The following is a 12526-nucleotide window of genomic DNA, read 5'->3' as shown; positions in this document are numbered from 1 at the left end:
ACTCCTACTTTCCAATAGATGGAGGGGGGGAGAGCACACGCACTCAGACAACATACCCTAGATTAAACAAGAAACAGTATATGAGACCCCACGATTCAGGCAGATTCATGGTCTGTCCAGATTCCTCATCCTAGAAGGCTACACTACAAAACCTTTTTGAAAATTTTACATATTAAAGTACTACAACATATAAGCCCAGAGGTTCCCGGCCTTTTAGCTAAAATTGTCTATAAGAATCACTTCTACATGGATACACAGCACCAACATCTGCACGTCAGCTCTTTCCAACAATGGAGATTCTCAGAAACAGTGACAGGTTGGAAAAAAATACTACTTTAACTTGGGGTTATCTAGCGAGTAGGATACAAAACTTAAACCAGTGCTTAGAAACTAAACAGAATAGAATACTAAGGAGAAGAAAAAGTGCATTTTGGGAACGCCTGTTTCCAGAGTGAAATGTGAAAATAAGCACGATGCTTTTTTAAAGTCGATACAAACTGTATACCACATATTAGAAGCACAAAGTTCTAACAAAACTACTCTTACTGATTTTAGGCATGTATTGTTGGGTATGTAAGTACAAAAGCTGTGATGGCAATTTCACAAAAGAAACAGTTATTTTTCACTGATCAGATTTCTGTTACCATAGAAACAGAAATCTCTTCAGGATCTCCAATCCACTGGCAAACAGTTTTCATTTCTAAAAAGTATGCATCTGAGCAAGGAAAGGAATTTAAAATGTCACAGTAATCAAAATCTTCATCCTCTTACACAGGTAAGGGGATCTCACCACCTAGAAGAGCAAAGCCCTGCTTTCAGGTCCTGTAACATAGACAAACCATAACTTCTCTGCCCTTGGTGAACACCCTGCTAACAGAATACCATCAGGCATTCTCTCACGATTACTCTTGCTAGCTCTAAGAAATCTTGTATTTCTTTTGGTACAGTGGCTGTCTGAACAGGTCAGCTTACACCTTTACCAAAAGCTGGAGACTGTAAGTCAGATCAAACAGCTGTTGTATAAATACCACCTGCTCACATCATCTGAAAAATAAAAAAAAGCAGTAAATTGCACTAAGAGGAATTATTTAGGCAGTCAGACACAGGAATAGGATTCAGGCTGCAAATCTCAGTCTCACGTAGCTGGCTAACTCAGAGCTGCAGGGACCTGTTTTTCTGTAAGAGAAGAAGAGTTTCAGACACATGCATAACCATTTCCTTTTGGTTATTCTTAACTCTGCATGTTAACTTGTAAGAAATAATTCTTCAGCAGCATATTGCCCAATTCACCACACACAGAATTCAGGTATCTAACTAGGTTTTATTTATTCCTGGTTTGGGAACTAGGCATCTACACACACAATTGCTTACACAGCTATGGATTCAGGCTTAAAGTAATTTCACGCTCACAAAGCAAATAGCAAGTGTGTTACAACAAAGTGCTCCTAAATATCAAGTACAATAAAGCAGCTGGGTGTAAAACTAGCTTGGTGCCACAGCTGCAGAGGGAAAAGGCGGGGGGTGAAAGGCTGAGAGACATACTAAGGGAAGGATTTTTTACCTGAACAACTCAGTAAGTTTTTCCTTTTTTCACTTGTGAACACCTGTGATACCTGAGGTCTGATGCCTGCTCCCAGGATTGTCTCTAGCTCCCCTACATGCACTCCAATTACTTTTGTAATTGTAACACTCGTTACAGCTCATACTTTTTATAGGAGGTGGATGAGGTTATTATAACAGTACTGTGTGCTGGAAGCACACAATTCTGAGATTGCTGAAAGCATTCTTCCTCCATTTGAATGCACCACGTATCTATGAAGCTCCGTACAAGTATAAATAACCACAAAATTTAACTTAAAGAAAAGCCTATTTAAGGGGAAGAGGACTCTGTATTAATTTTAAGAATAGTGTACATATTAAGATGCTAGACCCTTGAGTAAAACTATGTTGAAATTAAAACTTAATTTTAAGATACATGAAGACAACCCATTTACTTTCCAAGCAGGTATTTGTCTGCATCACAACATCACTACAAGCATATGCGGAAAAAACCTCAAGTCAACCCACACAACACTTTCTACTGAAACTAAGGCCTGGAAGCAGAACAGCACAGAAAGCAGAAGCAAGTATACCAAAAGCTAAACAAACCAACTTGCTTTAATTCAGTACAAATATTAGTGAAAAAAAGTTACACTTGTAACTAGCATGTGCCTGGACAAACAGAAGACTAGTTTTGCCAAGCTGTTCTGAACTACAGTCATCAGCCTGGGAAGGTGATAGTATCTGGAAAAACACTACCCCTGCCCCAGCCAATGATGCCAGTTTTAGTCTTTAGTACACTCGGTCATGATCCAAAATAGTAAAACAAAATCTGAAGTGAATAGTAAACTAAAATTGTTTTACTTACTGTCTCCTTTACATTCGTACCAAACATTATCTTTACTCATTTTCAGTTGGTCTCTCAGGCTACTACAGGTTGATGGTATTGTTTGTAGGAAGACTACTGGTAATTTTCGCACACTACACCATTCACATTTGGTAAGTTCTGAAGTTTTCAGGTTAATCTCTCTGATATCGCTTTCTGATTCTAGGATAAAATAATGACATTATAGTAAAAATATGCAGGTTTCCTTCACAATTTCCCCCTTGATTTTAAGAACATATCAGTATGTACTCATTAACAATCTTAAAAGTTTTTAGAAGTTTCAGATCAACACGTAACCAGGAAGTGATGTCTGTTATATCTTAAAAGACAAACTGAACTCTACTGTCACCTCTCAGGGAAGTAATCAGAAACAAACTGTTTTTTCTCACCGACTTCAATCTAGTTTTTATTTCAACAAAAAAACCACCCTTTCCAGTGATTTAAATTTGCAACTACTGCTATGACACATTTTACAATAGGTTTGTAAAACTTTGTAGATTTACCTTTGACCAATTTCCCTTATGAAAAATAACTATAAAATGAAGAGGTGAATGAACACATGAAGAGAAATGATCTGACTGCCTGAGGAAAATAAGGTGCTCCTTTCAGTTTACTACCAAAAGGAGATGTCAGCAACATGGTAAATTTTAACACTACCTCTGATGCTGTCAATGGCAATGCTGAGTATTTTACAGGTTTTAGTGAATTATAAAAACGGAAAGAAAATTGTGTGAAGTCAAAATTCTTCAATTTGATGAAAAGACCCAGAAGTTCAATGACATTAATTATTTCTAGATCACAAAAATGGTTAATGGTAGTTACTTAAAGCTTTAGTTAGCGGCAGCTTCCACACATGCTTGATGGCAGCCTCCACCACAAAAACTGTATGCCCTTATGTAGGAACAAAGCACAGAATGGAAGGACAAATGGAGCCAATATGAAGTCCTTTAATAAATAATAATGCAACAAGCCTGTCTCCTCCTCCTTTCCCTGTAAAAGGGAAGAGATGCTGCAGGGAATTCCTGAAAATATTAAGGATTTTCTTAAGTTAAATTCTAGTAAATATTTCGTGACCAGACAGATGGTGAGTAAGAATTAGTAAAATGATTATCACCTAAAGAGTTTAATTTGCATCACCCTGAACATAATTGCAAAAAAACATATGATGGAGGGGAAGACATAAAACACATACCATTACCTTCTAGTTTAGCACATCAGTGGTTGTTATTATTAGTGAAGGAAGCGTTTCCCCCTCCCACCCCTGCGATCCTTATCTTGGCATCTAGCAGTCAAAGTCCAGCAGCCACCCTCTACACCCACCCTTGCCAGCAACTGAATGCACACCCCTGTGCCTGCCAGAAGGGGAGTCTGCTGCTTGTAAAGACAGGGCAGTTACCCAAGGCCAACTATCCACTGGCTGCAGACTGGAAGTGGTGGCCACCACAGCTTCTGTGGAGCAAAGCAGCCCGCCTTTTCTTCTAAACCTCCAATACCCCTGTCCCACTAGCTGCGGAAGAAGCAGCCCGGCTCCGAGTCAGGCTGCAGTGACAACACACTTCCTTCAAGCCGCCTGGACATTCGCTGTTCAGAACAGTTTGTCACGTTTGCCATGGCACGTTTTGCCATCTCATCAGGAAAAGAGCAGCAGCAATGTGCTACATGGATTCTAACTAGTCTATCTCCTTGCACTGATCCTCCTTTATCTCCCTAGGGACTTAGACAGGAGAAAATGAAGTTAGTAAATGAATGAAGATTTGTAGATGACTCCTAGAGTCTTCTGCCCTTTTTGTTTAAAACAAACAACAAAATAGCTTTCCAAGGCTAGGCTGCAGTATCTCAGTCTCTATAGTAATATTCAGTTTCTCCTTCCTAAATGAAAACACTTGCCTTAGTTCATTTTACCTAACTTCCCACTTTCAGAGGCAGGCTGCAGTAACGACAATCACAAGTGAAAACCAGAGGTATACAAGTCCTTCTAATGCTGTCTAGATAGAAAGTCCTTGCCACAACATGAGCTAGCTGGTCTTTGGAGAAAATTCTGAATCCTTGTAACGGTGGCTTGCACCGAGGTAAAACGTACCGAATTTCATGTGCAAGGAAGACTGTCTACTATTCATATGAAAATGTAAATTATATTGATCCTTTTGTGTTAAGACAAGCATCTTAATAATACATTTCCCCATAAACACCTTAACCCCTGAACAATATTTCCTGTAACACTGACGTAAGACAGACAACATGACTTATCCATTAAAGGCCACGTGAATAGATTTTTACATGTTAGAAACAGAAAGTTGTTTCCTTGAAACACCAGTTGGGAGCTGCAGAAAACTGACAAGGAACGTGGAGAGAATTTTGAGAACCTGACATATTTATACATGCAAACACAAGCTCAAAGCAGGACAGTACTGCTGTTTCTACAGCTGTTCAAAGAATATGCCTTTCCCTGAAAAAGCATGACCATTGTAATCAATCTCAAGAAAAAAAAAAAAATCAGGTGTCATTTTTATTTCAAGACCCTTACTTGTATTAAAACAAGTCATGCTGTGATTATGATGTTAATAGAAATGGACCTAGCTGGGAATACACCCATCTCCCTCCAGCTGCAAAACAAAAAAAATTAAATGGAAGTGTGCTAAATGTTCCGATAAACACAGCATTTAATGAGTTGCCATATTTATGCTATTGAGGGACCAAGTCCCACATAAATCATTTCACCATGCAGCTGTTTTGACTAAAAATTGACATTTTCTACAAATTTTACTAAGCTTTTTAATGTTTTTTTAGAAATGCATTTAATGCATGAAAACTGATAGTTTCTATGCATCTATATTTTATACACAGCAGAAAATTAAAATATTTTACTGAGCAAAGCCTATGCTTATCTTTATAGGTTATGAGACACCTTTTTGTATATAATAATGACAAAATATAATAGCTCTGTTTTACAAATAACAAAAGGCAAAATTCAGTAGGACTGCATCTTCATGGAAACTTAAGATTAAGAAAAGGAGGCATTGCTTCTTTTTAGGCCTAATGCAAAACCCTACAAAAGAAAACAAAGGAAATAGCGCAATAACTGTAAGCTCACCATTTCCTAAACTATGTCCCTGTATTTCTTTCAGGAACATGAAATCTACAACTCAGAGGCTAGAGAAGAAAAATTTTTCCAGGGAGATATAGACAGGAAAGGTCTAAGACACTTAGGTGGTTTTTACTCTCTACTGATGCATCTGAAATAAAAAAAAACTAATAAAAGGTAACATGTTTTACAGGAGGTTACTCTTGCCTTTTGTTTTTGTTAATAATTTTCAAGACAACCTTTGCCAGTCATCACCAGAATATCTACAACTCTTCAGCCAGAATGAAGGGGAAGAGCTAATGACCATCCATTTGCACACCAAATGCACACCACAAATTCTTAATTCCTGCTGTGATTTTTTTTCTGTCAGTGGAAGCTATAAAAAATGCAAAATCATTTTGTATTTATTCACGAGGCAGTTCAAATTTATACTCCCATTCTTCTTCCCTGACTACAGGCACAAAATGAGAATTGACATTTCATTATGACTTATTTGTTAAATCCTTTCAGAAAGTTACTTCACGCAATATATATATATGATCAGTATTAATGTAAAATGAAAGATGTACTCACCTTCTTGACTTTCTAAGCGTATTTTGATATAATCCAGGCAAAACTGTGGAAGACAACAAAATAAGATTTCACATCTTCTCTAAACCAAAACTGACTTAATGCCTTTTAATTGTGAGCAAACATATTTCAATTGACTAAGTACTTAAGTAATGAAAATTTTAAAATAAAAACTACCTTTTTAAAAAAAGCAAAGTGTACATTTAAGCATAAGTCAAGGAAGCAAGTATATTCTTTATTATTCAGTGTCTCAGTCATATTGACTGTTGAAACTTCAAGAGTTCTCCTAAGTATTCCACTTTCAAAAAGGTTTATAATGCTCTGAAAAATACCACCAATTATAGCGAGAGGGGAAAAAAAAAAAAACTATCTTCAAAAGAGAATGTCTTCTATTATCAGTATTTAAGCAAATCAAACAACAGGGTTTTGCAGATAAGTGGAAAGAACAAGTAACACTTCTCTGCTATTTATGTGGTTACCCCAGCAAGAAGTGTCCATTTTCTCTGGCTTATTGCATACAACTAACATTCGATGTCTCCTTGAAAGTCTCTGAGTAACTGAGCTAACAAAAAAAAAAATGTTATATAAAAATAAAATAATTCAACTGCAGACATGCAGACATGCTTCTTCCTCTCATCTATCAATATTAATTTTTTGGTCACTGTTGCCTTCAATATTCTTAACAAATGCATGCTAATCCACAAGCCTCCACAGCCAAGTAAATTGTTTTCAAGGGTTTTGCAGGCATGATGTTTCTCTTTAACACCAGCACTAGATAGTATGTCAGTACTTTGGGATTCTTTGGGAATCACTGCCCCTGACATTAGAGACAAACTTACTGTTCCACAGATAAAAGGCAAAAATATTATGTTGTTCAAGTATGAAAATAACAATGTCCATCAAAAACTGAAAGGAGATTTGTGAAATAGTAAGTTTACTTACAATCACAGGTTCCACTACCATTCTTCGTAGTGTTCCTATTCGTATACTTCGACAATGCAGAATGACACTTTCACAGGAATTCAGAGGTACAGTCTCAGTTACAATCTCTCGAGAAATAACTTTACGCCGTTTTATTGGAGTGTTAGACACAATGTTCCCAAACTGAAAAGTAATTTTCAAGGTTTCAGAATGTCTCACTAAGATTTATTGCTAAAACAAGCTTGCTAAAAACTAGCGACTATATTTTCAACTACTTTTCTGTTGGTCAAGAACATTACTTACTATATAGCATCCACCTCAACCATAAACAGAAGATACAAATTTCCTAAAGGGCTTTACGGAACATCTAAAGACCTTAATATTCTAGATTAAAGAAAAAAAAAAAGGGTAAGCTGACACTTGTAAACATTTGGTTAATATTTCCAAATCACAAGTAGTGCTCCTAAAATTGCCAAAACCAATTCAGGTTTTGTCATTTTGAAACACTGTGCAGTCCAGCAAAATAGGGTTATTTTTAATACATTTTATTTATATAAAACTGCTAATGCTGTAAAAGCACCACAATGTTGGTGGGTTTGTTTTTTCTTTCAGTTTTTATTAGTGCAAGGTTTTTGTGACTGAAAACACTGAGTAATTACTGAAGTACAGTGCCTCACCACATTAGCAACTGTAGAATCTTCAAGAAACATCAATAAGCCCAAACAAAATTCCTTAAAGAAACTCTACAGAACTATTAAGATATTTTTAGGATAGATTCCAGGACCAGAAGTCTGAATACTGAAAGAAGGTCACGTGGAGTTTAGCTCCAGTTCAAGAAAGTCTCCAGATGCTGACTGAAGCGGTAATCTCAATGAAGCATCCCATTTACCAACAGATCAATCTTATGAAAACCTATTAAAATGAAAGAAAGCTGGCCAACAGCCACCTGATTAATGTATTTATTTTTTTTATTGCTTATATTGCTCTACATCGTGGAAGGATTTTCTGTACACTAGTCTTTTATTTTGTAGTTACATTGTTTCATAAAGCTGGCCATTAATAAACATTCTTTTGAGTTACAAAATACAATTAAAACTCCCACAGAAGAACATTTTAAGGGATTCAACGTATCTACTAAGACTAAGTCTTGACAATTAGGTTAAAGTCCCTAATCACTAGCCTATCTTGGCCGTAACTCAAGCTACATGTTTGGATGCTTCATTTAAATACAGTAGAGAAGGCAAAGATTCCCAATCCCTGAATAAAATATCTTCTAGGACTTGCTAAACTTTATTAAAAGCTCAAAACTCAAATCACAGACAAACAGTAAAATGGTAAAAATTTAAGTGGAGCTATATTCAAGTAGCCTCTTCAGTAAAGAAATAATGAATATTTTTGAGAGAAAAAAAAATGAACAAAGCTTCTCCAAGCTTCTTCCATCATATCTGACAAAAACACTGATATCTGCAATTCTTCATAGTTTCCTTGAATCAATGGAAAGTTTGTGTCAAATTTCACAAACAAAAAAAAAATTGTTTCCCTTATTTTCAAAAGCAAGTTATTTCCTACTTTTATATAAAATACATAATTCATTTCCAATGTTACTACTGGTTCTTAAAGACTGGTGAACATGAACATATGAGTCTACAAAGAAAAGCATTTGGGAGAGTTTCAGGAGTCTTAGACACCAGTGGCTTCACAATGGAACAGTTTCAATTAATCCAGTAGATAATGCCAGAATAAATGAAATTCCAAACTATCTATCATCCAAGCTTTTAGCCCCACAGCTTTATTGTAGGCTAGAGGTTCACAGCTTCATATTGATAGTGGTGACTAATTATATACCATATTACAAACATCCATAATTTCATCAACTACAAGACTAGAATGTTGGCTTCTGAATCTCAACATTGCATGAAGGTTTTGGCATCATTACTTCAGCATTCTAACTCAGAAAACACAAAGGATTTGAGACTGCAGGTGGAAATCTGATCCGATACTTGTGTTGAACTGGACAAGCGACCCAAGAACAGTTTTAATCAGCACTATTAATTCAACACCACACTGCCACAGAGGAATTATTTTTCCTAATGGCTCACTGTTGAGGTGGTTAATTTTTTAACATACTGTGAAAGCTGTCCCCTTTGACAGCACTTAAGAAGTCTGCTCATGGAGCACTTTTTATCTTTGTTTATCCAAACCTTGCAGTGGTACTCAACTACAAAACAAAGGCCCCACCAGGAAATCCTTAAAATAAATGATATTAATTGGGGCAGTTGTTCAAAGTATTTTGATTTTAGAGGGACGCTATTACTCCTAATGTCTCTTTTCATGTTTAACTTTCTAAGTCCAAAGTCTCACCAAGCAAGAGCTGGTACTTATATTTTTTTTCACAAACTAAGCGGGCCCTTGAGTTTCACACAGACACCCTGGCACAGTCTCAAAGAATATACATTCAACACAGAAGCACCTATGTTAAGAGCATAATTCAAATCACGATGAACATTTGTAAAAATATAATTAATACATTTTCTTATGTCTCCAGTATTATGTAAGCAGATATACTACTCAATGAGCTGCTAAGTAAGAAAAGCAATCAAAATATAGTCAACTTCTGACAATGCAAACAAGCCTTTACATTTACCATTATCTGATTTTTGTTTTCTTTAAACAAAGCATTAAATAGTACCTGATCTTTCATTCTTGCTTTTCTTGGTAGTGTGACTGCAATTTCTGTATCTGTTGTTATACTACCTATTCTCTGTTCTATTCCACAACTGTTTTCCTTTAATGCTGCTTCCACCTTTCCTGTAGAAGGAGCTGGGGAGGAGCGGGCTGAATCTGCAGGACGAGGTGAAATGCTTTCCATTCTCCTAGTGCTGCCACTATCCTCATCATCATCATCATCATCACTAGACAAGACAACTAAACAGAAAATATTACATTCTCAACCACTACATTTTCCTGTAACAGAAATTTCTTTTCCAGCAATAGCTTAAAAGTAATTTATGTAATTGTCCTGCAGTGCCAAAAAAGTCCACATTTATCATTATATTATGCTTTTAATAATGTTTATTTTGAATCTGCTCACAGGCGCTCCCTCCCCTCATTTATTTCTCACAACTAACTATGCAAGAAACGGGTATCGTTAGTCAGCCTCCGCACACAGAAGTGAAGTCATACATTTCCTGGTTCAATCAAAAATTGAAAGTGAATAATATAAATTAAGAAAAACCGTCAAAAGAAATTACAACAAGTTGTTCAAATCAGTAAGACAACATGGTCTAGTAAACTAAGCATGGAACCAGAAACATAATTTCCCAAATTCCAAGTTCCTTCCTGCTTATAAATTAATTTGAGTTTACGCAGAGAAAGCGCGAAAAGTCAACATTTTACAAATTACGAATTTGAAATAAATGCGTAGCTCTAAAAGAAAGGTGGGGGGGAATATAAAATAAAAAACAAAGACTGTCTTTCCCTTTGGGAGAATGAATGATGAAATTCTACTAAGAATTCTTTTTTGCTAAAGTTACAAAGTGTATTTTTAAAAATAAAAGATTCATGAAGTAATTTGATTTCCCCAATGTTCATCCTTCTCAGAGAGTACCTCAGCATATGAAAATGAAATTATAAAAAGGTCTGTCCCTCTTCCCCAAGAAGATTGTTCACAAAAAAATTCCATGCAAAATCAGTAATGTAAACCTGCAGGAACAGTTCCTTCATTATACAGTATTTTGGGTTTCCAGTTCATGGCTATATGCATAAAAAGGTACTTACTTGGATCATTTAGTTCAGATGGTCTCGTACTTCTCTGTCTTAAGCTTCCTGTAATTTTAGGATTTTTTGTCCCAGTAATAAGACCGACTTTTCCATTCTGTCGTAACATAGAATGTCCTACTTCATTACTCAGTAGAATATCTGTTGGACCTTTCCCAACAGCAGAACTATAAAACTTCTTTGTGCTGAAGCCTGTACCTGAAGATTTTTGCCCTGTTGAATTCTGATGTATCGAAGAACGTGATAAAGGTCCCACAGATTCACCTAATGTCACAGTTTGTCTGGAGATTCTTTGCAAATCCTTTAGAGAAGCACTTTCACAATGTCGGCATTTGGTCTGATTTTCATTTGCCCGCCCACAATTTGGGCAATCAGTAGAATAATCAATTGGTTCCAAAAGCTAGAGAGGAAACACACACACAAAACTAGTTAACCACATTAAGTGCAAAGATACCATTTCCAAATCATGCATTTAATTCCTGTTCAGAATAAAAATTGACTATATTAGCAATTATAGTAAGCAGGGAAAGCAAACATTAAAAGACAGTTTGATTTTTTTCATTTAAGGAAATGAAAAATATTCTAACAGGAACAACTGGCACTTGTGGGTATTTTTAATAAGTGATTAATGTCAGATAATTCAGATTTTTCTTCTTGCTTTTTTTTTTCTGTATATAAAAGGCTGCATATTATTCAGATATATTCATCAGCAAGAAGGTCCATTTACATCACTCTGTAAAAAATAGTTTCATTGGAGAAAAATGGAGTAACCTAAGGATCCAGAGAACAATGCTAACGAGGACTAGAAGCAACCTCCCGGTCTCCCCAAGATATCTTCCAACAGCCTGGCAAAGCATGCAGAAAAATCCCTCCTCAACAAAAAGACAGGACGGACAGACAGACAGACAAGGAAAAAAAAGTACACTGCTCTAGAGTTCAGCATCTCAGAAAAGAGAATAGGACTTCAGAATAAGGAGATCCCCAAACTTTCAAGAGGAGCGCAGGGGCTACAAGGGAAAATGTATCCTATCACTGCAAACACAGAGACATGTTTTGTTTCTCTCACATGCACTAGGTCCCACCAAAAAACACTTTGAACATATTTTCAAAACATAGCTATTACAGTTAGCACATGCATCCTCATCCCCACCCCACACTCCATGCCATCATGAACATCTTTCCAGTAAAGAAGACTTCTTCACGTGTTGGATCTTCAATCACTTTTTAAAACAAATGTAAAGACAAAAATTATGCAAGGAGAATATATTGTTGTTACAAAATTTCTGCAGTTTAACAAAGCTACACATACTATAGCAACACAGATGCAAAAAACGCCAGCATATAAAAATGTAGTATCAGACCTCTAAAACCAGAGTGATAAAATAGCAAGTGACATGAAAACCAGTATTGTGCCTCAGTGCTTAGTTATAGAATGTAGCAAAGATACCTCTAATCACATTGAAGAATTTCAATCAGACATTAAAATATTCAGCAGAAGCTACCAATTCTACCTGAAGGATCAGAATAACTGCACCCCTCTACTCGAGCCACACACCAAAAATTTAAAACCTACTTCCTTTTCATGGTTTGAACACTTGCATATTGATGGTAGAGGTAGTAGTGTTTAAGAGGTAGCATTTAATTAGAGGGGCATACTCTTTTATTTAGACTCTACTTGAAGATAAATGAGTACTTAAGTAGATGAGCTCTACCTAATCGTGTCTGGCTTAACTTGTAAAATACAGAATTTT

At 36.1% G+C, this 12526-nt stretch overlaps 1 protein-coding gene across 3 annotated transcripts in view; it reads right to left on the bottom strand.

Moving 5' to 3' along the window:
- Nucleotides 1-12526, bottom strand: part of SENP6 (SUMO specific peptidase 6) — a 90773-nt gene that overhangs the window by 21839 nt on the left and 56408 nt on the right. For all 3 annotated transcript variants that reach the window (XM_027790747.2, XM_055809915.1, XM_055809917.1), the window contains 5 exons: nucleotides 10776-11175; nucleotides 9688-9923; nucleotides 7020-7181; nucleotides 6081-6123; nucleotides 2408-2587 (listed from right to left, as the gene is read on the bottom strand). In XM_027790747.2, the coding sequence (XP_027646548.1) occupies nucleotides 2408-2587; nucleotides 6081-6123; nucleotides 7020-7181; nucleotides 9688-9923; nucleotides 10776-11175 (1021 nt within the window). The remainder of the gene's footprint in view (nucleotides 1-2407; nucleotides 2588-6080; nucleotides 6124-7019; nucleotides 7182-9687; nucleotides 9924-10775; nucleotides 11176-12526) is intronic.

The sequence above is a fragment of the Falco peregrinus genome, chromosome 7 (genome assembly GCF_023634155.1).
Source record: "Falco peregrinus isolate bFalPer1 chromosome 7, bFalPer1.pri, whole genome shotgun sequence".
Classification (NCBI taxonomy): Eukaryota; Metazoa; Chordata; class Aves; order Falconiformes; family Falconidae; genus Falco; species Falco peregrinus.
This window is presented reverse-complemented; position numbering and strand designations above follow the sequence as displayed.